This window comes from Dendronephthya gigantea, unplaced genomic scaffold, assembly GCF_004324835.1.
Source record: "Dendronephthya gigantea isolate DGI-Jeju-01 unplaced genomic scaffold, DenGig_1.0 000105F, whole genome shotgun sequence".
Lineage (NCBI taxonomy): Eukaryota > Metazoa > Cnidaria > Anthozoa > Malacalcyonacea > Nephtheidae > Dendronephthya > Dendronephthya gigantea.
In genome coordinates this window covers 222,570-250,301 of record NW_021163115.1, presented here as the reverse complement: position 1 = coordinate 250,301, position 27,732 = coordinate 222,570, and the positions used below count along the sequence as shown (strand labels likewise).

Here is a 27,732-nt window from a genome sequence, read left to right as displayed (position 1 = left end):
TGCATCTATATGCTTATCCCAGCTCATTTTTTCGTCGCAAGTAACAGGTTTATCATTAATCATTACTTGGTCATTCCCAACTTTGTGTTTCAATTTATAAGAAGATCCAATAAACATTGCTTTTGTCTTTTTTGTATGAAGCTGTAATTTGTTTTGGGAGAGCCATTTGACTATATTTTCTTGATTCTGATTAAGTTTTGTTATTAGTTCTGAGAAACTTGAAAAAGACGCATATATTTGCGTATCATCGGCATACATGCCAGAAGTTGTGTTTTTTAAACATTCTGGCAAATCATTTATATATAATAAGAACAAGAGGGGTACCAAAATAGATCCCTGTGGGACTCCGCATATATTTTTTTTTGCCTGAAGATGTATAGCCATCAACCACGCAGACTGCGATTCGACTTTCGACACGTACGTAAGATTGGAACCACTGCAGCTCCAAATTTTGAACGCCAAATTGCTCGTGCAACTTTTTTAGTAAGATTTCATAATCAATAGAGTCAAAGGCTTTCTGAATATCAACTGAAATTAATCCGGTTATTTCTCCATCGTCTATATTTTCAATCCACTTATCACTCATGTGTATTAATACGGACAATGTCGAATGTTTGGGTTGGAGGCCCGATTGAAAACGTGAGAGCAATGAGTGATCTATCAGTATCATTGATGCAGGTATTGATAAAGTTGACCAAATACTTCTTTCTCAAATAATTTACTTATTATGGGAAGAATGGATATTGGGCGGTAGTTCTCGCATTTCGTTCTGTTTACCTTTAAGGCCTCCACTTACACGTGCTCGTACCTGCAATCGCACGTACAGCTTGCGCGTTGACGGCCGCCTTGAAGGTAGACAACAGTTCCAACGTCATACGAACCGGTACAAAAAATGAGATCGGCCGCACTGAATATGTGCCAGTGGAGGCTGGGCTTTATCAGCGTCCTAAAAATTTGCAAAACTGTTAATCTCATGAGCATGCATATTAACGTGGTTAATGTAAAGAATAATAATTTTCTATTTCCATGACTGATGAAAACCGACTGGAGAATGGCGGCAACGTTATACGTGCATTGAACTAGTTTTTTATAGCTTTGGTATAACTTGCTGTAGTTTTATGGTTGACAAAGCTGAGCGCGTCGTCGGGCTGACCGCAAAGTAAATCGCACTCTCTTTTGTCTCTTTGTAATTTAGACAGTTGTCTGTTCAACCGAGTACCCAGGGTGTTTTCACCCAGAGTCTTGTTGTCAATTGACACATTTGATACAAAGCTGTTTTTCTTCTCTCATTTCATTGACGGTTTTATTTCAGTCATAATAGGCACACTTATTTCATGTTTTTGCTATTTTCTTAGGAACCGTATACAGTATTCTAATATTTGGTTTATGTTTCTGGTTGTCACTTTGATCTCGCGGACTGTTAATGGAATCTGTAAGATACAACCAGGTATGTTTAATGATACAACACTGTTTTCAAAATCAACAAATGAACGATTGTGGTGTCATCGTATTGTTACATGCATTCTACACAGCACGGTTGTCTATACCACGGTCTTCGCATCAAAAAATTAAAAGCTTTTCGTTTTCCCACTGCTCTCTATTTTATGTAAGATATCCTCTGACAATACGAGCCTGCAAAAGTGGGAGAAATTTTGCTAATTTGGATCAGCATGCAACACTTCCTCTCTTTACGGGGCGGGGAACCAGTTTCTTGTGAAGAAGAATTGCACCCTTTCTACCCAAGTTAATTGGCTGCGAAACCTTTCCCTAGCTATAGTCGTGCATGTCTTGTGTGTCCCTGTCCTTGTCCATCTTTGGGGATTGAGTCCATTGAATCTTGAACTATAACGACAGCCAGTGTGGAACTGAAATCATTAGTAACTCTAATATATACGGTGCTTATAATTACATAACGCAGCGAACTTACAAAGACGAATTAGAATACGAACTATCTTTCGCTTGCATAAGTTCCTCTAAACTTTTCTTATTTTCCATTGCAGAATGCGGACGAGCAACACCAAAGAATTTTAAGTTTTCTGGTCCTATAACTGGGCCGAGATATTATTCACATCCGGGACCACTAACTTTGACCTGTAATGCATCTGGCGATATACAAAAGATGTACTGGGAACGAACTGATATTAATGGTAGTGTGCGACAATTGAATTACACAACATTTGGGAAAGTTTCGTCCTTTTGGATAGCAACATTAGACAACTATTTATCCACAAACAAACCTAAGTTTAGTTTCATCTGTGTAGCTTTGGATATTTGCTGTAATAAGCATATAACAGAACGATCCAAAACTATAGAACTAAGGAAAACTAAAGCTACTCCAAGTAAGTTCCCCCACCGTTTTTTCATTGTTTTGTTCTTTTACTTTTACATCATTTTTCTTTGCGAGCGAAAATAATTCAGGGTTTTAAAAACTCGCGGATTTTGTGTGCCTCAAAAAATACGCACGTTGGCTAAAGACCTATATAATCAAATTCCTGTTAGATCAGACTTATTGCACTGAAATCAAAAGAAAAGTAGCCCATATGAACAGGTGCACACTTTTAAATGCAAAAATCCTTGATAAATGCAATAATTTATCTTCTCTCCAAACGAATTAAGTATAATTTGGTACTTCGAGCTACTTGTGCACTCTCTTTTGGATTAATCGTTTTGCTGTTACTCATTTTGTAGGCAAATGCATTAAAGATGTTTTGATTATTGTTGATGCTTCAGCTTTGCGTGAATACAGAAACTATATACTCTGTACAGTGTTTCTTCGTGCACTTGTCGACAATCTTCAACTGAATGTTTCACCAGAAGGAAGCCATATTTCACTCATGACGTTTGGTTATCAGCGTATATTTCAGTATACTCGAATAAGTATATCAATGAAAAGTCGGAATAAAACGGAACTGAAAAGCAAAATTTTTATGTTCTACACTCCCACTTGGATAGATAATAGTGTAAAAAGAACAGATGTAGCTTTACTAAAAGCAAATGAGGTAAGTCAAATTGTTTATGGTTTCAAATCTAATCAGTTATTCAGTGAATATAATTATAAAATAACATGTGTATAACGCGTTTTCTGATTAATCCAAGCCCGTGTTTGGATCAGGCCATCCAAACACGGAATTTTAAAGTTTTAAAGATATTAAATTTGAATTCGCGCGCTTTTCTTAACTCTCGCAACACTCCCGCGTATTAGGATTAGGCCATCCAAACACGGAAACCATTAAGTAATTGTACATTCATATTATAGACAAATGTAATTAGTTACATGATATTAAAAAAGTCAGTAACATTTTTTTCAGAAAAAAATATATTAAGCTATTAAATTGTAGCACTGGAAATATCTCAAACTATCAGTATTATTTAATATATACAGTACTAACTTTATTATCTATACCACGTGCATGGTCTTTTATGTTAATATACCACGTGCATGGTCTCTTATGTTAATGGTTTGCGACGATAAAAGCATCCAAGATTATCTTAAAGGATAGCGGTCAAATCAGTAACCATCAATTTGTGACCTCCTTTCCTTTTCTATATAACAAAAAGCATGTATAATAGCATCAATAAAGTGGCTCTAAATATACATAGATTTGTTATTTTTCAGATATTCAAGAGAAATAATCCACTAAATCATCGAGAAGATAAAGATGATGTCATAATTCTGCTCACTGATGGACCACCAACGACAAGGTCGGGAAAAGGTGAACAACCGCACGACATCGCCATAGCTGAAGCAAAAAAATTGAGAGACAAAGGCATAGTCATTGTTGGGATTGCTGCTGGTAACCGTCAACAACAAGTTAGAACTTTGCCATTCTTGAAAAATGTATCAACAGCTGGTCAAACGCTTCCATCAACATTTTTGAATTTGATTCTGTTGGACGACAGAATTGTCCACGCTTTCTGTCCCCGACCTCCCCCTGGTGAGATTTCATTCTTTATAAACTTTCAAGAAAAATGCTGATCCGAAGAGCTAATATAGATCCGTAAAATATCCGAAAACACGATAATTACTGAATTATGAATAAAGTGTTGATTGGTGGTGGCGTTCGGCGGGAAAATTTTGTTTTCAAATTTTTCTTTTTTGTCGCCAGTTATTAATCGCCAGTTAGTACCGAAAGCTAAGAATAAATAATATTTTATCCTTGGCAATTATTAATTTACTGCTACTCCTAATCATTTAACAAAGGATTATAGACATTACCATTTTAAATTTGAGTTTGAAATATTTCAATTTTCCTTACTGATACACTCTATAGGTACATAGTCCTAAAAATTATTTTGAATTCTGCCTTTCTTCAAAGAAAATGGCGGATCTCATTTTAAAAAGTTTAGAGAAATTGCATGATCACCACAATTTACAGACTTTACTCTTATATCTATTTTTAGGACCCAGTGAACCTAGAAACTTATCCGTCGTGGTACATGGAAGAAGTTTAACACTTTCATGGCTGAAGCCAGAAATTGCTGCTGATAATATTATTGACCATTATCTAGTATCGTGGGGGACAAATCAGAGTGACCTATTGTTCCAAAAACCGGTTGTGTTAAGTCCTTTTCAACGTTATTTTGGTGAGTATGCACTATACTAGAAATACATGCATGCAGCAACCCCTCGCCTCGGTTAAAGGAAATTAGTTAATGATTGTTAGAAATTTTATGTGGTTTGGGGGTTTTGGAGGATACATGGTATGTGAGAAATAGAAATTGAAAACAGTATAGAAATATTTTTCTGCACGTGGAAACACTGTAGTCATAGCAACTCGCAACGGCCGTATATTTTTAAAGAATCAAAGTTTACCCTCATATTTTTGTGAAAAAAATGGCAAAAATACGACAAGATTCTTACCTTTTTCTGGAAGTTAAGTTACTCATCTATAGTCAGTGTTATGATAAATTATTTTAATTATTAAATACCATGAAATATAACATCACACGTCTCATACAACTTCCGAAGTTTTATATTAAACGCTTCGACTGGTTTTTGTACGGGAATGTTCTGATTTTGTTTTCTTTTTGTCATTATGAAAACGGAGTTTATAAATAAAATTATAATGTCGTTTATCACATAACACATTCAGATTTATAGTGAAATACATTTGAGAATATTAAAGTTGTGTTTTCCACAAAAGAATTACTTTTTAAAGCTGTGCCGGATGAAATGTTATCAAGCGTAAAATCTTCCGACTTCATTATGCACGGTGAATTCGATCTTGTTATTGGAAAATTTGGTCTTGTTATTTGTTAAACAGTGAAAATTCCTGACCTCATTCGAGTTTCCCTCTAATTTAGTTAAAATACATATATTCCATATTTCAGTATAAAATTTTAAATTTGTAAATTTCATAAAAATTTTGCTAAATGACAGTTATTCATTGACGTTTGAAAATACAAATTTTTGTCTCGACCAATCAAGAGCTTAGCAGTTCACACTGGCGCATGCGCAAAACGTACAGGACCGTCCATGGCGTGAGGTCCATTGCATAATGGCGGACGATTTTGATTTCGCATTTGCATATCGTGGGTATAAATATCCGAGCGGAATTAGTACCCTCGCACGGTGCTCCGCACCGGCTCGGGGATTATTTAATATAGCTGAAATTGCAACAGAAGTTATGCAAAAAGGTTTTAAAATATTGAAACAAATTTCGTATAAGCAATAATGTTGAAATCAATCACTTTCACAACAATGCGCTTTACACCAACCGAAGTGAAAATGCATTGAAACAGCGCACGATTATCGTCGTCGTTTTAGATATCAAAAAAATATAACTATATAACAATGCCCTTCTTGCACAGTCAAAGTTTGGTTGGAACTTCGAATTTGAAATTTTGTCAGTTTCCTATGCCTATTAATTGCCATTTCATGGGGATTAAATATAAACTTCTCATAACTCAGAAAACTGCTTATCACCATTAATCTTCTAGTCATCGATCTAATAAATCTTCTAGTCATCTATACATTTCCTTCATTTTTTTAGAAAAACCTGGATTATACAATTTTAAAGTGCAAGGTGTTGATAAGAATGGTATCAGTGGTGAAGCCGTCTATCTTTACAACGTAACAATCGAGCGACGGAAGGGTGTTCCGACAAAAAGTGCAGAGAATACACGAGGTGTTTCGACGGACAATGCCGTGGGTGGTCAAAACATCTCAACGGCCATTATCGGGGGGGTAGCAGGATCTGGTGTGTTTATTTGCCTGGCTGCGTTTTCCCTTTTATTTATAGTAAAGAAAATTCAGAATAGACGCAAAAATAATTCGATCAAGGTAAAACCAACAGTTTCCATATATTTTATATACTATATATATAGTAATGATATATAATATAGACATTTACTCAGTGGAGCAGCTAGCATCGATAATTGGGGTGGAGCCCATATACATATTTATATGTTAACAGACTGTAAAGCCAATTGATTTGAAAAGAATTTAATCCTGCGTATCACGAATATATGAATATCGGTCCCCAAATTCTAGTTCTGCATGGTTACGCGAATGTTATTAATTTTTTTGTTACAAACAGTGTGTGATGACTGAAATGAAAATGTATCACTATTATAGCATATCTGTATGTAACTCCGCTGCGTGTTTCTTCGGAAAAAAAATGCTAACAGAAGATATTTTCTTGCATGCAAGGAAGTAGCATGCAGGCACGGCTACATGCATCATGCATGGCGTCTTTTTGCAGATGTTCTGTTTGCTTTAACCTTGTCAACCTTTTGAGATATTACGATTATTACCGACATAAATTTTCACCTTCGCTATCATGGATGCTCATATCTACTTTAATATATCTCCGATGTTCACATAAATTTTCGCCCTCCGCTATCACGGATGCCGGGTGTCCCAAAAAAAACTTTACCTGTTTGTCTTAATATAACTCAAAAACGATAAAAGCTATTGAGTTGAAATAAACTCCACTGTATACAAGCAGGGCTAACTTAGATTTTGATATATAACATTAAATTATTGATGTGATATTGACGGAGATACAAGCATTTGATGTCGCAAGATACTTTCAAAATCCGTGAATAAATTGACAAAAATCGGCTATTAAATTAATTCGAAAATACTTGCATGCCACTTCCCGTGGTAAGTTTTTAACTTCAGCGATTTTAATTTTAATTGTTCGCTCTTATATAAGAGTAAGTTTGCAATGGAAAAGCGTACATTTAAAGTTAAAATCACTAAAGTTAAAAACGTAAAAGTTAAAGTATTAGTTTCGAATTAATTTAATAGCCGATTTTTGTCAATTTTGCACAGATTTTGAAAGTACCTTGCGACATCAAATGCTTGTATCTCCGTAAATATCGCATCAATAATTTAGTGTTATATATCAAAATCTAAGTTAGCCCTGCTTGCATGCAGTGGAGTTTATTTCAATTTAATGACTTTTATTCGTTTTATATTAAGACAAAGAGGTAAAGTTTTTTTTGGGACACCCAGACCTTTCCCCTTTTTGGCGTTTAAGTGCCAATGCGTGACTCACGGTAGTTGATTCCGCCATATATGTTCAGGAGCGATTTATTTCTAGATTTCGTAAACGATTAACAAAAAACCAAAAAGAATCGGCAAGCTTTCCTTAGAAAGAAGCTCAAAGTTGTTTCATAATCAACAATAATCACGCATTGCGCGCTTAAAAGTTAAAAGGGAAAAGATCTATTGCATCAAGTATATGCAAGACAGACGTCTGTATTCTAAAAGCTCACTCACACTCAAACTCATTGAGTGGGAAATCTTAATGTTATCATAACGTTTCTATGGCGGTATTTCCAGCCGAATAGGGGCTTGATTTTCAGTGTTTTACCTTAAATCTTTCCACCAATTCCGAAATAACTTTCTCATTTACCAGCATTAACAAAATTTATATGTCACACTCAATGAGTGTAAGTGTGAGTGAGCTTTTTGAATACAGGCGAGAATGTCTGAAAACGAATGTTTACTCAAGATGTAGATCTTTATGAAAAAAGTCAAAGTTTACAATAATTTTTTTTTTCTTTTTTCTTCATATGACAGGAATTTGAATCCTGGATCGCAAGTTCTCGAAATGATGCATTGTTTGAGCTGGAACAGTTGAACGAAGAAAGCGGTTAGTAAATGTAGCTGCAGGGAAATTTTTTTATTCAAAACAAAGAATCCTATATTCTCCCATTAATTAGGTAAAATTTTGTGCCACTTCACTCAATGTTGAATTGTAAAGTGAAGTACCACAAAATCTTAACTCATTCAATTAATGCAACCTGTTCAATGTTTCGAATAGAGGCATGCGCTGTGGAAAGTTAAATTTGCAAATCTGCAAGATAAGTAGCTAAAATGTCTATGATATGATGATAAAAGTGTGAAAAAGATTTTTCATTCTTGCGCATGGCAAAAAACAAATCATTTAAACACACCCGTCATTGGTGATGAAATAATATAAAAGAATGGCATTCACTAGACTTTTGGTGTCTATTGTCCATATATACTTTCTAACATGGTGTAAAATTTCCCAATTAGCTGGAACATGAGAAAAAACACGAATTTTCCTTTAGAGCTCCAGCCAGAAGAAATCTCATATGTAACCTTATTGAAAGACTGGGAAATTTCGCCAAACCACTTGCACATAATGGAAAAAACACTCGGGGCTGGACAATTTGGAATCGTTAAGCAAGCTTCATATACGGCTCCGGGGCACGATAATCCTGAACTTGTTGCTGTCAAAATGTTGAAAGGTAAATAATTTTAAATCAATTCATATTGCATTTTATAATAAAACATTTATAATACGCGCGTGCTGATTGATCAAAAAGCGTGTTTCTATATATATAACTGTATAGAAACAAGAGACTTTTCCCACCGAGATTTGACAAGCGAAGTAATGTAATGAGAATTCAAATTATGATATCTGTGCAAATCTTTTTATTGAGTAATATTATAAATGAAATAGATAAAAAAATTTCTTATGTTTCTATTCAGTCATAGAAAACGCTCGAGAGTTTGGGAGAACTCGAATTAATAACCTCCTTCCAAACCCCCACGAGTATCTCTATTGTTTTAACAATTAGTTTTTGAAAGCGAGGTGATTACTGAGCCAGAGGCTTAGGCGACTTAATGTTTTAGTATAAATTTCGAGGTGTTTGCAAATAATAATCAACATAATTTCATCAAAAATTCTAACTGATTACTTTAAATTTCTTATTTGAAAAACAACAACAAAAAGCATCAGATACAGTGAATCTTGACCAATCAGAATGCTGAAAAATCAATATTCACCTCAAAATTTATACTAAAACTGTTTAGAAACACGAAAAATGTTTTCTATTTCTTATAAATAATTTATAACGTGCAACTTTTAAAATTGTTGACCTTGTTTCAGATACTGCGAAGAAATCTGATATATCTGATCTTTTGGCTGAGTTGGAGACCTTAAAAAAAATTAACGAAGAACCTCATCCAAATGTTATACGATTTATAGGCGGTTGTTCAGTGGAAGGTACGACAAAAATGGAAAACCATTATTATTATAGTTGTTGATTAATATCTCTTCTTTAGTAGGTAGGGTTGTTCGGCACTTTGTAATTACGTATTTTTAATTGATGTCGCGAATATCAAATATTTTACTTCAGGAAAACTAATGGTGGTGACAGAGTTCTGCTCTGCTGGAAATCTTCGGAAATTTCTGAGGAAGAGTAAACTTATTACTAACCTTGACTCGCATATAACTTCCACCTTGAACGATCGTCAACTCTTGAAAATTGCCGTTGATGTGGCAAGTGGAATGGCGCATCTTTCGAATCAAAAGGTATTATGACAGTTGTGCACATGAGAGTAAGGCCCATCTCAGTTAGCCCATGCAGCATCAGGCCCAGTATTTCTAAACGATAACGTGGTGACGTAATTATGAAAGAGTCTATTCCATAAGATTGAAAAATTGTGCTTCTATACAAGTGTAAACATGTATCTTACATGCAGCCACTGTATCAATCTTCATGAACGTGAACTACCTGTTTGCGTTATATGCTTATCCATGCCATTAATAATTATTGCATTCACACATGGTGTTAACCTTCTTGCAATATTTTAGTTTGTCCATCGTGATTTGGCAGCCAGAAATATCTTTCTTTCCGGTGAATTAGATAATGTTGCAAAAATTTCTGATTTTGGTTTGGCGAGAGATATTGGAAGTGCTGAGGAATATATACGAAGCAATCAGGTATATGAAGTGTAATAGTAAGGGCAATTTTACTGCAAAATGATGTTTTAATTTGCATGATTAGTTTGCCAAAAGAGCGAATCTGATTATCTGAGGCATTATACATAAGCTAAACTAGAAAATATTGATTTATTCTTAAATTATTTTCCAATACAACGTATATTTGATGAAACTCCTTTTGAAAATATTTAACAAATAAAAGAACCTGGACAAAAAAAGAAAGAAAAATTAGCAAAAATTGTAAATGTTTAAATTTTATTCAGAATAGATGCCATATCAATTTTGAAGAAGGCTCGGTGTATTTGTTAATGCATATGCATGTTGAACCACGTCACGAGTTTTTCCGCCGATTTTATTGACATGCAATTAAACCAAAAAGGTTGACATAAAAAATCAGTCGCGTAGCCAGCCTGACTGACAATTTGTCCCGCTATGCTATGTCATGCTATGCTAACAGTAGCGTAGCCAGCCTGACGATTTGTCCCGCTATGATAATATTTTGGTGTTCATTGACTGTGAAAACAATAAATTTCTAAAGATATGAATAATTATAATAACTCGAAATTTGCATAACGGGACAAAATCGTCAGGCTGGCTACGCCACTGTAAAAAATACAACTTTGTTTTGCTTTGGAAACAGTACAACTTTTTATTCCATACAAGCACATAGTAAGGCCTTTTTTAATTTTTTTTTTATTAGAATCTTCTTCCTGTTAAATGGATGGCCTTGGAGAGCCTAATTCGTGGCATATTTACCACAGCAAGCGATGTGTAAGTTTTTGCCTTAATGGTTATAGGTTTATTCCTTGGGCAGGTTTACGAGTGGCCATAATACGTTTGTTCCTAGGGCAGGTAGAGAGTGGAGATAGTACTTTAATTACTGCTTTGTCATGTTAGAGACCGGTCATAGTACGCTTGTTCCTTCGCCAACGGTCCGGCCCAAGTTAGAGTCTGGCCATTTTACTTTTGTTCCTTTGGCAGGTTGGAGACTGGGCATAGCACGCTTGTTCTTTGCGCAGGCTAGAGACTGGACATAGTGCGTTTGTTCCTTGGGCAGTTTAAAGTTAGGCCAGTTAACTTTTGTTCCTTGGGCAGATTGGAGACTGAACATAGTACGTTTGTTCCTTGGGCAGGTTAGAGTCTGGCCATAGTACGTTTGTTCCTTGGGCAGGTTAGAGACTGGCCATACCTTTTACCTTTGGCAGGTTAGGGACTGGCCATTGTACCTTTGTTCCTCAGGGAGGTTAGAGACTGGCCATAGTACGTTTTTTCCTTGTGCAGGTTACAGACTGGACATACCTTTTACCTTTGGCAGGTTAGAGACTGGCCATATTACATTTTTTCCTCGGGGAGGTTAGGGACTGGGCATATAGTACGCTTGTTCCTTCGTAGGTTAGAGACTGCATAGCACGTTGTTCTTTCGGCAGGTTAGAGACCGGCCATTGTACTTTTGATCCTAGGGCAGGTTAGAGACTGGGCATAATACTTTTTGTTTCTTATTTAAAGCTCAGTTTACTCGTTCCTCTTTTTTCACGAATTCCAGTATTGCACAGCATTTATGATGACTACTCAAATAATGAAAAAATCGTAACGTAAAATCATATTCCCAGACACGGAGAATGTTATGCATCTGACAGGCATCATTCTGAATTTATAGATGGAGTTTTGGCGTCCTTCTTTATGAAATCGTGACTTTGGGTATGTGTTATCGTATGGACGAAGTTAATAAGTTGTTTGTATACTAAAACATTTCGAGAAAAATAAATGGCGACGAAAATATGCATGAAACCTATCTTTAATTCATAACACTCTTTTGGGGAAGGGTACTACGCAAGGTAAGAGCCCTCTCAAACGGCTCATTTCCATGGCGTTATTTTCACTCAAATAGATACTTGATTTTCAGCGTTTTGCTTAATTTGCATCTTTTCGCTGATTAATAAAAAACTTTCTCATTAATCAATAATGACTAAATTTCAATTTCACACTTAATGAGTGTGAGTGAACTTTTTGAATACAAGCTTTTATAGTGGCTTTGAACGTTTCATTTCAATTTGCAAATTTTTTATTTCTCTATTTTTTCAGCCGTAATAGTCGTTGCCATGCAAAGAATAAGAGCCATAATTTTTATCGCCATGAGATAGAACAGTGAAATCAATGACAAAGGAAAAGACTGTGTCTGCAAATTTTCTCAATTTCTTGTATTTTTCAGGTGAAGAGCCATACAAGGCAATATCACCGTACAACATAATCAATCATGTCGGATCCGGAGGCCGAATGCCAAAACCACCTCATTGCTCAAGTGAAATGTAAGCTTTTGTTTATGCCTTTCCAGGTCCTAGCTGTTTTTTAAGAAACCCAAATGGAGTTACTCTTGCGGGCCTTAAAAACGCATATCGTGCATACATTCTTTCCTTAATTCAGTGTAATAATGTTGCGAGGTGTGAATTTATGCGATGCACGATGTTATTTATCTGATGAAATGCAAAAACGTGTTACTTCCCTATTGATTTTCCGAACATTTATACGATAAAGGCCAAATAATATTTTCATAAAGACTCCACAGAAAAATTGAGAAGCGTATTGTTCCCTGGCTGAACCTGACGCAATCTAGAGCGTTGCTTAACGACTTTAAAAGTTCCAAGAACTTTTTTTATGGATTTCAATGTTAATTAATTTTACATAAAAATATTTTCATTAAATCTTTAAATGTATTATGTAGTAACTTCTTATTAACCGAGCGCGAGGTCTTTACCGAGAAATATCGGACTGAGGTCTTTTTGAACAGACCGAGCACGAAGAGCGACGTTTGTTCAAAAAGATCCAAGTCCGATATTTCTCGGTAAAGACCGAGCAATCGAGGTTAATAAAGAGTTTATATTGTATGGCATAAGGCGTGCATTTGCACTTGAAACAAACAAAGAAATGCACGAATTCCTATTAGTAGCCTGGTACGCATTTAATTAAATAAAAAAAAAAGATATTGCATTGTTGAGTCTTATTGATTTCAAAACAATAAAATTTTCTCTGAAGCATTTGTTTGTGCCTCTTTTTTCAGAATTTCTCTATTTTTCATCTCGTAATGGATCGCCGGTAAGGCCGCTCCATTACGGGAAAGTGCCGGTCAATTACACGAAAGTAACCGTGGACGGGAAAGTAATGGACCGCTGAAAATTCTTCTCAGCCGATTACTGAGCTCGATATCTTCGGAAATGACGCTTGCAATAAAGTATTTAACAATTATTCAATGAGGTTGAACACGATATGAAGAATTATTATTTATTTAAAAGAATTCGCAGTCTGTGATTGGCTAATAGCCATGTGTGAAATCGTCATATCCAACGTGTGACGTCATAACGTGTGATACGACTTTTTTTAGTGTGATAAACAGTCGTTTCCCACGTTTGACGTCACACGAATGGCGAAGACATCAACACAATGGCTTCCTCAAGTGAAAGGTTCGGCAACTTTGAGGAATACATGTTCGTTCTTTTAAATAAATAATAAAACATTTATTGAATTCGGTTTTCACATGATATGAAGAATTATCAAGTCTGATATGAAGAATTATCAAGTCGGCTTGATAATTCTTCATATCATGTTCAACCTCATTCAATAATTGCTAATTATCAAGCCGAAGTTTGTGGTTATCAAGGCTTGATAATTGTTTATAGCATGGATTCCATGGAAAACTGAATTCAATAATTGTTATATTATTTATTTAAAAGAATGAACATTAAAATTTTGAATTGTTCGCTTGAATTTTTGTCGATTTTGCATTCTACAACAAGACTATTCATCACGCGTTATGACGTAGTAACGTGGAAAAAAAACTCGTATCCCACATTATGACGTCACACGTTGGATGTGTGAATTTTTTTAAATAAATAATAAAACTTTTTAATACACCGGTTTCTTTACTCAGATACGAGATAATGTCAAACTGTTGGAAGGTTAATGCGAAGAATCGACCAACATTCTCGGAAATCCACCAACGTCTTCATGATTTGATGATTAATGATAAGGTAAAGGATATCATATACCACGGTCATGCATGTGTGCTGTTTTTATAAGCTAAACCTCGAAGATTCTGTCTTTTTTCCCGTACTACTTTAATTTTTCAATTGCCGTTTGAAAACGAATATTACAGTTCAACCATAGGCAGCTCAAATATGAGTGATAATTTGAACGCCAAAATCTTTCGGCAATTTGTCAACATGGTGTAACTAAACAAATAGCTGAACTCTTAGTCCAAATAATTTGAAACACATAAAATTTAAATCTGTCATGGATCAGCATGCGATTAAATCGTTATATTACTAATAAGATTGAAGGTGACGTTTTGTTGTCCACCCTAACTGCATAATGGCATCCTGTTATAAAATTTCCTAGTTAATATGTTTTTTACTTTTTCATCTTTTGCGTTTTGAGTAAAGATTTTTTTTGGTAGAAATCTTACATCCATGTGAAGCAACTAAAAGAAGGAAAGCTTTCTTTAACGATCGACCCAACTGAGGTTGAGCTCATTGATGAGAAAAATGATGACGTGATCGTTTGAAAAAACAGTTAATATGAAATATGGCTGATAATATTATGTGAATAATGTAGTAGTTCTCATTTGAGTGATGTCATTTTTTTTCCGGCGTTTCAAAATTGATCGAGTGAGACTTCCAAATGAAAATCACGTTATGTATTATTTTCCGACGACATTTATTCTTATAGCAATAATAGGATTTAGCATTCTAAAAACATCCATCAAACAGCGCGTAAAAAACTAGATCAGTAGGTGTGATTTATTTATTTATAATCTGTCTATGCATTGCTCTAGCATAGTGTCTCAAAACCCTTTCGCAGGCTATGAAAATATTGTCGGAAGTAACCGTCATGATTGTACTTGAATACAATTAATGATTTTGTCAAAATGAACCAAAAGGCGGAATGTTTTTTGCATATAAACTACACAGCCTTGGAGAACTAAGAAGGCAGAGTTGCAAAAAGAGTTCAACCTTCCTCCGGTGGGATTTCAAGTTTTGAAAACCTTCCTCAAAAGGAGGTTACGTCACTGACTCAATTAGCAACCAGCATAAAGAAATATTTGTTTTTTTGGTACATGCATGTGATCAATTAGAGTGTTCAACTTTGAAACTTCCTCACATACCACATTGAGAGGAAACCTTCCTCACGGTAAACGAAAATTCTGGTAAAAGTAAGAAATAATGCTGGTAGGACTGTACAATGATAGTAATAAATAATAATAAATGATTTTGTTTTAATATGACTTTTATATTTTTTATATTTTGTAAAGTATTATAAAAAAGAAAATCGTCAGGCAAGTTGCAGAAACGAAGTGAATGAATGTCTAAATAACGGAACTTGGATTAGCATCGAAAAAAGCTTTTAGGTTTCGTGTGTAAATGTTCCGGATGTTACAAAGGAAAATATTGTGAAAATAGTAGGTACATGAAAAATATAGGCGTTTGCATGGGGTTGTAATTTGGCTTACGCATAGCTAGGAACGTATCGCATTCCAGATGCAAAATTCCATTGCAATATTCACTATAACATGCAACTTCGCACACTTGAAAAGAAGCATGCGACAAAAACCCTTTCGATAGTAACGTCACAACATCATCGTCGTTGCCATTTAATTTCTTCTGATATTAAAAAAATTAAAAAGACTCGTCTCGCGCCTTTCTGCCATCAATCCCCCATCGTGCATTATTACATCATAAAGACAATTCTTAATTATTGCATGCTGCAGTTCCAAGATCCTCGCTGAAAGCCCCCCAACAACACAACTTTGGTCTTGATAATTTCGATATCATGTTCAACCACATTCAATAACTGTTTATTATTGTTTATTATTGTTTATTAAAAATGCCCATGTCCAATGTATGACGACATAACTGTACTACGTCATAACGTGTGATAAATGATAACGAGTGGTTCCGATACCACGAAAAAATTTCACTTATTGTTACAAGAATGAACACATCTCGATGAGAGGCGAATTTTATGGTTGTTCATACTCACGTAGATGTCAAGGCGTCATCTGCATCTTTATAGCTTCTATTTAGTCGTTAGTGAACGCATGTTATAGATTTGAATCAATCTAAGTTTATCTGGTCTTTTTGTGGGGTATGTTCAGTATATTCATGGCCAAAAATGCAGCCGATAAGCGGTTAGGTGTGGACTCGTGCGGTTCAGTTTTCAGTTTATAATGATTTCTGGCTGAATTCGAAACAGATAATAAGCACATGGCATTAATGCAGGTAGCAATGCAACCCACTTAAGGTGGCTCCCTACAGTTTTGATTGTGTAATGCGCAATTGTGTTGGAAAGACCATTATTTTATCATCTTACAAAGTATGATCACGAAACTTGGCCACATAACTGCTATGATATCGCAAATTACGAAATATACAAAATTTCATAAAATTTCCTCGTTGCCATGGTAACATAACGATTTTAAAAAGGGCCAATTTACAGATTCTGAGATAATTTTTTCAAATTTTCTTCGGTAAAACTTTCTAATTTTTTCCACACAGTAATCTTATCCATAATTCTATCTAATGTTAGCATTTAAAAAAAATCGTACGAGCACTTTTTTTTAAATCCTCAAAAAATCCTGTTTTTTAATTAAAAAAAATTCGGCTCGTACGATTTTCTTAAAACTTGCACATTTTACGCATTTCAAGATTACAGAAAACTGTGTAAAGTTTGAAAAGAATTTACCGAAGGAAAAACGAGAAAAATACATTTATTTTTATGTTTATGACGTCACAAAAATCAGGATTTCAATTTCCTCGCGCGACCAGTCGACATCCCGCGAAGGCCCGCGCGTGTTTATCAAAAGTTCACAATGACAAGTTTTAAAAAGCCCGCCCTGCATGCAACATCAGCCACGCGTGTTGCGTGTACTATTTCGCGCGCGACAAAATTACCGCGATACAACCATAGAACTGTAGGGAGCCACCTTAAGATGCTTTCGACGCTACTTAGTTCAATATAGTTAAATTATTCATATTTGTATAATAATTATTGTATCACACAGCAACAGCTAAAGGAAAATGGAGGCTTTCAAAATGAATTTCAACGCGTTGGGGGAACACATGCAAATGTCTTTTAAGCTTCTAAAATGCAATAAAAAAAAACCTAGAGCCTTCATGATCACGAGCCAGATCAGATGTCGGTCTACGATTTGCCGATGCCCGCCTTAAGAAAATGTGAATATAGTTAGCATTTCTTGAAAGGCATGTTGTCCACATATATAATTTCAGGACCGAAATTTAGTGCCATGATTGAGAGGTGGGTTCCAAATTCAAACGGGTTGCTTCAAATTATCGCTTCTATCGTGTAGACAACATATATTTGTATTTTATTCAAAATCTAGCCTTTATCACCATATTCTTTTACTCTCAGTTTATATTGAAGTATTTATAATTCTTGACTTAATTGCACTATGATCAACTGGAGGAAAATTCGGCAAAGTTGCGATCTTTGCAGACCATTTCAGCATGCTTTTCGATTTCTTGTTTGTATTGCAGGACGAACTCCAAGCAAAGTAAAGTAAGTTAAATGTCTATCTTTAAAATAATAGTAATAAGCGTGATTTCTAAACATTGAAGCGTGCTGAATTTATTTTAGGCTCTCGTTCATAAACCACAAGTACGTTACCAAGTACTGCAGCGCGTTTTTCAAAAAAATTATAGATGAGACCTCAAAATCGTAATCATGTTATGAATTGTTATTCTCTGACGATATTTTATTCTTTTTGTAATATTGGATTAGTAGCATTTTAACAACATCAAACAGCGAGTAAATAACTAGATCAGTAGGTGTGATTTATTTATCATCCCTGTCTATGGCCCTAGCAAAGTGTTTCAAAGAAAAATAGAAAAGATCAACTATCAACTATATAACCAACACAACTGAACATGAGTTGGACAAACATGAAGTTGCAAAGGAAGAACAAGTGTGGACGTTTTACAAGTCCAATGTGGACAGAAGTCATTTGGTAAGAATGCTTTGATATCGCTTTTTATGGGAATCATTTGTGTTACGCGCTGTTATCGTTGGTTTTATCAAAATCGATTATGAATCAATAATCATGCAATAATGAACATAAATCGACGAGTAAAACTATTCGTTGGCGCTTTTAAAAATGTTGGTATATTCCAATTGTAAACTGCATATATAGCTAATAGTAATAATTCAATTTATCACCTTAAATCTGGTATTGTAACGAAACTATTCCGAATAATTATAATGGAGCCCACACTTCGATTCTAATAATAATATGATAATAACTTCTTATCAACCCAGTGCGAGGTCTTTACCGAGAAATATCGGACCGAGATCTTTTTGAACAGATTGAGCTCGAAGAGCGAGGATTGTACAAAAAGCAAGCCCGATATTTCTTCGTTAAGACTTAGCAAGCGAGGCCCATTACGGGGAAGGACCGGTCCATTACGGGAAAGCCCGCCAATAACACAGCCTTGGCCTTGATAATTTCGATACCATGTTCAACCTCATTCAATAATTGTTTAGTATTTTTTATATAAAATAATTCACAACCTGTGATTGGCTAATACCCACGCCTGAGCGTCCCGATATCCAACGTGTGATGTCATAACGTGTGGTACGACTTTTTTCTTGCACGCGCAATTACGTCAAGCATAATGTGTGATAAAATATAAATGATAACCAGTAGTTTAGATACCACGAAAAAATTCTGCGATCAATGTTACAAATGTAAACATATCTCGATGAGAGTCGAATTTTGTAGTTGTTCATAATTAAGAGATATTGACATAATACAAACCGTATATAACCCCAAGCAGATGTTTAGGCATGGTCTACATGTTTAAAGTCATATTCAATAAAGCTTCTATTTAGTCGTTCGTGCATGCATGTTATAGATTTGAATTAATCTAAGCTTTTCTTGTCTTTATGTGAAGTATGCAAATCAGTATATTCATTGCCAGAAATGCAGGCCCATAACCGGTTAGGTGTGGACTCGTGCGGTTCAGTTTTCTGTTCATTATTTTTGGCTGAATTCGAAACAGACAATGTGCATATGGTAGCAGGTAGTAATATAAAAAATGGCCCACTTGAGATGCTAGCCACGCCACTTAGTTCAATGTTGAATACCTAATCGATTTGCATAATTATCATAGCAACTGCAATGAATCATAGCAACAGCTAAAAAAGCTAATAAAGGCCATCAAAATGAACTTCGCCCGCTTATCGGGACAGCCCGGCTTACAAGATCTCGGCGCTAATTGCTGCCGAACCTCAGCCAGGCAGCACACTATTCTTGACGTTACATGACGTTCTTGCTTCTCGTGCCCAGTCCCCGGCCCAGTTATGTATTGTCGACGTAAATCTCGATCTGCTTTCTGCTTTGGGAGATGTCTCTGCATTTCCAGGGAGCTGATTACGAATTTAAGTTTGTTTGTAAAATGAGGGGGGCGTCAGACTTTCTATTGTGTACGCAGCCTGGGAAGCAGTTTTTAACAGCCATATTTCTAAGTATTCAACAGCAATACAAAGGCATATTCAACAGCCATACGAAGGCAGATAAGGCATATAAATATATTCATTTGTGTGGTAATAAGTATTCAAAAGCCATACGAAGGCAGAACAGACGTGTGAAGGCATGTAAATATATTCATTTGTGTGCTAATGTTACGCTAAATATTCAGCAGCCGTATCGCTTAGTATTCAACAGCCATACGAAGGCAGATTCAACAGCCGTGTGAAGGCATATAAATATATTCATTTGTGTGGTAATGTTACGCTAAATATTCAGCAGCCATATCGCTTAGTATTCAACAGCCATACGAAGGCATATTCAACAGCCTTAATGCCAAATATCCAACAGCCGTTTGAAGGAATATAAATATATTCGTTTGCGTGGTGATGTATTCAACAACAGCCACGCGAAGGCATATATTCAAAGCAGCTCAACTTAATACGAGATTAATAAAGACAGCTGCGTGAAGGCATGTAAATATATTCGTGTGGTGATGTTCTAAAGTTCTAGGTATTCAACTGATGCCAATAACCCTTATCACACTGTTTAGTTGTTTTACCGAATACGTGTTCTGTAGTTTTGAAGCCGAAGCAACAAATGTCAACCATTCACAAAAACCACAAATTTCATAAAAGTATGGTGTGAAAAATAAGTTAATCAAGTATTGTGAGACAAAATTACATAAATGTTTTTTATAAAATGACTCACATAACAAAGTCATGAAGTTAATTAATTTTAGTATAATTTATAGCCACCATCTTATGGCTGTAATTTGTCTTCAGGATCTCTTAATTCTCTTTCTGCTATAAAGACAAATAACTATGGCTACTATATTGAATATTTGGCTGATGATACCAGAAATCTCATAAACGTACGGTGTGTAAAAAAGTTAATCAAGTATTGTTAGAGAAAATTTGATGTTTTTATAAAATTACTTACACTTAACAAATTTAATTTGGTATCAATATAGCAACCACTTTGATTATGGCTGTAATTCGCCTTTAGGATCTTTTAACTCTTTGCCATAAGGACCAGAAACTATAGCTACTAGATTAAATATCTGGCTGATGACTGGAGATGTAATCAACCAATGCATACTTAATAGGGAATGCTTCAAGAAAAACCATTTACTTTTGAAGAATATTAATTCATGCAGTCGATTCTCAAATATTTTCAATTTTTAATAAAAAAAAATTAATATTAACTTTAATTAACAATCCGTCAACAATAACAACAATTTTCTTAAATCTAAGGTATGTACAAATCTATGGTGTGTACAAAATTCATTTTGTGCTGTACAACAAAATGACTTTAGCTAGAACTAATAAGAACAATAACAAACTACATGTTTTTATAAAATGACTTTACCTAACATTGTTCATTTAGTATGATTTGGCTAAATGTTCACCAGATGGAGTTTTTTATCACTTAGACCTGGTTTACACTTGCAAAGTTTCTGTGATCACAATAGGAATTTTACATGGATAAATATTACATTTTAGTGATAAATGTTTTAGGAAAGTCCTTCAGCGTTATCCACAAAGTCAGTTTCATGCAACATTAATAGACCTTTTCAGTAATTATGTCACAATTACATTAAAGTGAGGTTGAGGGGCCAATATCATTGGGCAACTTAACCAAAGAAAATTTTGCCTCATCGACCTGGTAATTACAAATAACGTCCTTTAAAACAATTCCATTACTGGTATACTGTTACCTGATGATTGTGTGGTATCAGTGGGAAACAGGTTAACGTCATGAACCTGATAGTTACAAATAATGGCCTTTAATTGGTTATTAAAACTGTTCTAAAATGGTATATAGCCATGTCATTATAACAGTGATAAACTTTAAGAGAACTGTGTTTCAAGAATTAGTATTTTAAACTTTGCACAATATACGTACATGCATTCAGTGTGAAAGATGTTATAAAGTCCGTTCTGCGCATATATACCGCGCATAACAATGTTTGTTTACGTTTGTTATATAATCTTTACTTGACGTATGTGTCGTTTTAATTTTCTTATTTTCTTCTCGTTCTCATAAATAAACCGTGACCTAAAACTTTATATATTTGTAATTGTAGGACAAGCGAGAAAGTAGCGTCTGTAGCGACGACAAATAGCCTCGCCATATGGTGTCCTCATTCATCAAATAAATTCTTGAAGCATTCCTTTCAAAATAATATTGCTTTTTTTTAGCAGCCCTATCTTCATCACTCGCAATTCGAGCCTTTTCGCCTTGCGACATAAAATAAAATAATTGTGCTTCCGAACAGTCGTTTGTAATACAACGCACTAATGTCGCATACATTAACATTCCGAAAGTTGCTCCCCCACTGATGGAATGTGTTGCTGCGCGGAAAATATGCGCAGAACGGACTTTACCTTATCTTTAATTGTTGAAAATTTTGATGTACGTAGTAAGTAGGATTCTCTATTGCACTGTGATGTTTTGTGATGTCTATGATGCGCAATCTTAGGTAAATAATGCCATGTGTAATGTGTCATGTTAACTAATTTAATTAATGTAATGAAATGTCTGTGTAACTTTAACTTTCTCCGTCAATTAATGTAAAATTATATTTGACACAAGAGGCGGACTTCTTATAGAAAAAAAATACTTATTGTGAATTTATGTTAATGTATTGTTAAAAGAATTTTTCTTGAATACTAAAAAAAAGTGTATTGTGTTATATAGATCACACAGCTAAATAGACATACGCTGATGTCATGATGTTACTCATAAAAAATTTATATAGCTAACTAATCTCTCAAATATCTAATATTCTTTGATGTGACTGTACGTCACTAATTCTACCAATGACAACACCATACAATGACAGTCATGTTCCCCAACGTACGAATCAAATTAGCTTCCAGTTTCCCGGCACGGCAGCATTTTTCTTGCGATAGTAACTTCCCTAATAAAAATTTCTGTGCGTTTAGTATGGACAGGCGGGTTGACCCGCTTAACGAGATCCCGCTCGAAAGAGGCGAGAGCTCGCTTAGGGGGATGAAAATATTTTCATATGAATTCTCCAAGCGGGCTGTCAGCCTAGCCCGTTTGCCGAGGTAGAACCAATTTTTTTAATTTCTTATGTTTCTCGGCGTTTCGTATTATATTTTTCAACACTACATGATTAAAAACGAACAAACGGTGGCAACGTACTTTAATATATGCTGATATATACATTAGTATGTGATATGAACTTTAAACGCAAAGCCAATAAAGGCGATGTAAATAACTCTATCCCGACAAGCGGGATGAACAGCCCGTATAAACAGCCCCTAAGAATTCAGCCATTTGGTCTTTGGCTTCGGCTGGCATAGCAAAACTACTCTCCGTGCACGTATCTGTTTATCAATGCTAAACACCTGCTGAAAGTTTTATCACCTTTTTTTGCATGCAGAAAAGATCGCAGAGATCTGACGACATTGTTCACAACAACCACTTGTTTTGTTCGCTGTGGTACTTGTGAAGCTATCAAATTCATTCTTCCGGAACAAATTGCCTGAAGGCAAAATCATTAGCTTAATTCGCTATCGGCGGAAAACTGCGAGTAAATAGCAGACAAAAGTCGTAATTCGCGCGTGAATTAATTCGTCCGAAATACATTAACCATTTGCGACAAGCATTATGATATATACATTAACCATAATTATGACAAATTAGGAAAGATGAAAATCCAGTTGTAGATCAACTGTCCTCCTTGTCAACTGTCCTCTTGATTATGTCAATCATGCCACTAAATTGCGTAAATAGGTTATGTAAATTATAGCAGTATATATTATAGCAGCATATCGAAGCGACCAGCGTGTGAAATGATGAAAGCAAAATACATTTAATAATATTACACTGGAGACAGCATTTGACACCACCGAACTATTTTAACTCGGATTACTCAACAAGGATCAAGCCCTGGACATCGGCCAAAATGTAGGTATAACTGAAACCGAATGTATAGGTATAAATAAAATATTAATTCTGGTCAGTTAGCACTCGTCCGGTTTTCACAACACGTTGTTTATAAATTATCATCAATGACTATTTTATCTAATATCTCTACTCTTGGTATTAGAACTAAAAAATATAATTATGTGTTTCTTATTATAGCCTTTTCAATCAAAGGCGTCTCTGAGATCGGAATTCTTTTTTAAACATAACGCAGCAAATATTAAGGTTGACTAATGTGTGTTTAACCGACTTTAACTGAGCTAATTCACAAGAATTATTCATGTTATTAATTTTAATGAGCTTTATGAGCATGGGCCTCATATAACGAGCTTTATGAGCATGCAGGAATTGATATTTCTGAACAGGGTTGGTAGATTTTATGAATAAATAAGCCAAATATATTAACATAACATTTGTTTTCTTTGTTTAAAACAAAGGAATCAAAGGGCCGCCAATAACAATGTTTGGCTTATTTATTCAGTAACTTACCAACCCTGTTTCTGAATATACTTTAGTTCATCAGTAAAACTGTAATAATAATTATAATGTGAGTGTAAAAAAAAATACAGCTGTAAAAACTGTTTACCGGACCCTCTTTAGCACTTGAAGAGCAGTTAGAGGACCTCTGTCTCGAAATCAAAGAGCTCTTAACGCTGTAAACGCACATGCACGAAGCTGGCGGTCATGCGTTCATTGCGTTGTTGTTGATATATCTTTGTTGAGAATGAGTCTTTGAAGACTTAGTAAAGGCATTTTATACGACATTCCCAATAGACTGTCAGCGTCAACAAGCGTGTTTACATGCTACCTGAAGTTCTTCGGAAAAGGTCAAATTTAAAAGCACTAGTGTTTGCCGAATGGGATTCATATAATGAATTCTAACAGAGATTTTAGCTATTAACAATAGGTTCGGCAAATGAAAAGTTTGATATCTGAGGCGGACCTAAAGCAATAAGGGAAAATTTCGTTTTAGACCAACCAACAAGCTTGTTACATTTTCAATAACCCAATCAGAATGCATCGATATAGATGAAAAGTACAACAGCTAAATACCTTTCCTTCCACGGGAAAACATACGTTAATTAACGCTATTTCGTTCGTTGAAAAATATCGTTCGTTATCCGTTCGTTATCCGTTCGTTTACCGTTCAAACGCTTCCAGCGTTCGTTGAAACGACTCTTGTTCGAGATCATTCATCGTTCGAAATTGCCCGTTCCAACTTAACGCTGAGGAAAAAACGTTCGAAAACTGTTCCAAAAGCGTTCACCCGTTTGATTTACCGTTCGTTGAAACGTTTGCCGGAATTTTGTTCAATCGCATTGGATTTGGTTCAACATTAAGTTAAACATTTTGCAATGTTAAACTTTATAGAGGAAGCGCAGAATGTGTTACACAGAAATAATCCTAGAATAGTAGGCTTGTAATGGGGTTATATAATTTTAGCCGAATCAAATGCTATTATATACGTGCACCTCATGATTTCGTCTTAGCGTTATGCAGACATGAAAGGCAATATTGCTATTCAGTGCTGGCAATTATTTCATTGATGTTCATAATAACATCATTAATTTCACGTCATAAACGCTTCATCGTCAAAAAGCTTTCTTTCAAAAATTTATCGTTTTTTGAATGCCGGTAATGCAATGATTATAATCTTTACTTTAATTAATACTTCTGTAGCTTCCATAAAGCCAAAGTTCACCACGCGCACAAACAACGTCGCAAGCTATATAATTATATTGAGCATTACGAGCTATAAGCCATGGGAAGGCGCTGTCGGAGTCTCTAAATGTATGAAAACAGACAAAACCCGATATAAAAATGAATTGCGGAACTTTGCGTGTAACATATTGCCAGGCCTGATATTATCTTACTTCTAAACCATTGAAGTTTTGTAAATATGATCTAGCATTAATAAAACTCATGCATTTTTCAAATTTATTTAGACTTTCAATTCACAAAATTTACTTCATGCACATTAATGTATGCACATTTCAGCACAATTCACTCTCCATGTATTTTTACGTCTGCGTAGCAGCGGAGTCTTAAAATGCTTGTCCTCGATGCCACAAACGCGCTCCTTGATAAATAGATACATGTAGGTGCATTTGTGGATAATCTGACGTCGGAACCTTTCAAGTTTGAAATTTTACACAACAAATACGGCGAAAGTGTAATAAAAAATAGTGGTAAACTCGTGTGTTATGCTTCTCTATGCCTGTATCCAACAATTTAAAAGAGTAATTATTGCTATTCTGTGGTAGATGTGATTGAAACTTTCAGAGCGATCTAAGGAAAGGTAGATTATGCTTTTTAGTATAATAGAGCGTAAATATCTTGATTTTTTTCTTTATTCAATGGCCATCGCAAATGATTGCGATTTATAAACTAAGAACTATGCTAATTAGAGCCTTGCTTTAGAGGCAATATTCTCCCTAACTGTCGCATTATATCTCGCTGCAGGCGGAGAAAACGTCTGAGCTGGCATCTTGTTTGGTTAAAATTTGATTTCCCTCCACTAGGTCCTATATTTGAAAACGCGGAAAAGGCTTAGATTGTAGAAATGATAGAAATTGTATGAGAGTAATGTGTAATAATAAAACCACAAAGCGGTCGCCCAATGAACATCATATTATACTTTACCTGTGTAAATGAAGCAATCTGATTGGCTGAGAAGCGTTTCACAGCGGGCCGGAATTTTACATCAAAACAACAACAAAACTCAACAAGACGACAAAACCAAAGCAACTTTCGGCTAAAATGTGTGAAAACCTTACTGGAAAAGGCTAAAAGACTGTTAAAAATAAAAAACATACCCGAAAAACTTCTTAGTTCTGATTTTTAGTATGTGCGAGTGGAGGCTGGGCTTTATCAGTGTCCTAAAAATTTGCAAAACTTTTATTTTTAAAAACAGGCATATTAACGTGGTTAATGTAAAAAATATTAATTTTCTATTTGCATGAATGATGAAAACCGACAAAAGAATGGCGGCAACGTTGTACGTGCATGGAACTAGTTTTTTTATACCTTTTGTATAACTTGGCGTAGTTTTATGGTTGACCAAGCTGAGCGCGTCGTCGGGCTGACTGCAAAGTAAATCCCACTCTCTTTTGTCTCTTTATATAATTTAGACAGTTGTCCGTTCAACCTCGTACCCAGGGTGTTTTCACCCAGAGTCTTGTTGTCAGTTGACACATTTGATGCAAAGCTGTTTTTTCTTCTCTCATTTGATTGACGGTTTTATTTCAATCATATGCATGCACACTTTTTTTCATATTTTTGCTATTTTCTTAGGAACCATATGCAGTATTCTAATTTTTGGTTTATGTTTCTCGTTTTCACTTTGATCTCGCGGAATGTTAATGGAGTCTGTAAGCCACAACCAGGTATGCTTAATGATAAAACATTGTTTTCAAAATTAACAAATGAATGATTGAGGGTTCTGTTTTTCAGGTCTTCGCAACAAAAAATTAAAAGCTTTTCGTTTACCCACTGCTCTCTATTTTATGTACGTTTTCCTCTGACAATATGAGCCTGCAAAAGTTTTAATTTGGATCAGCATTAAACATTTCCTCTCTTTACGGGGCGAGGAACCATTTTCTGTGATGAACAATTGCACCCTTTCCATCCAAGTTAATTAGCTACGAAACCTTTTTCTAGCTATAGTCGTGCATGTGTCGTGTCTTCCTGTCCTTGTCGATCTTAGGGGATCGAGTCCATTGAATAATGAATTATAACAACAGTCAGATCTTTCTTTGTTGAACTGAAATCATTAGTAACCCTAATATATACGATACTTATAATTACATTACGCGACGAACTTACAAAGACGAACTAGAATACGAACTATCTTTCGCTTGCCCAAGTTCCTCTAAACTTTTCTTATTTTCCATTGCAGAATGCGGACGAGCAACACCAAAGAATGTTAAGTTTTCTGGTCCTATTACTGGGCCGAGATATTATTCGCATCCGGGACCACTAACTTTGACCTGTAATGCATCTGGTGATATACAAGAGATGTACTGGGAACGA

The 27,732-nt window shown here is 35.2% G+C and overlaps 1 protein-coding gene and 1 long non-coding RNA gene across 2 annotated transcripts; both read left to right on the top strand.

Moving 5' to 3' along the window:
* The first annotated feature begins 603 nt into the window (after positions 1 to 603).
* Positions 604 to 14,919, top strand: LOC114534718 (tyrosine-protein kinase receptor Tie-1-like). Its single transcript, XM_028556184.1, has 18 exons — positions 604 to 678; positions 1,196 to 1,215; positions 1,356 to 1,447; positions 2,001 to 2,339; positions 2,689 to 2,999; positions 3,617 to 3,935; positions 4,402 to 4,584; positions 5,994 to 6,283; positions 8,033 to 8,105; positions 8,548 to 8,727; positions 9,372 to 9,488; positions 9,622 to 9,797; positions 10,080 to 10,208; positions 10,909 to 10,979; positions 11,866 to 11,906; positions 12,418 to 12,514; positions 14,131 to 14,230; positions 14,656 to 14,919. The coding sequence occupies exons 1-18, from the start codon at positions 604 to 606 to the stop codon at positions 14,761 to 14,763; spliced, it is 2,721 nt and encodes a 906-aa protein (XP_028411985.1). The 3' UTR covers positions 14,764 to 14,919.
* An 8,647-nt stretch (positions 14,920 to 23,566) lies between these two features.
* LOC114534757 lies at positions 23,567 to 27,721 on the top strand. The gene is made up of 3 exons (XR_003688162.1): positions 23,567 to 23,682; positions 26,995 to 27,086; positions 27,599 to 27,721. It is a non-coding gene; the product is annotated as an uncharacterized LOC114534757 (long non-coding RNA).
* The last annotated feature ends 11 nt before the right edge of the window (positions 27,722 to 27,732 follow it).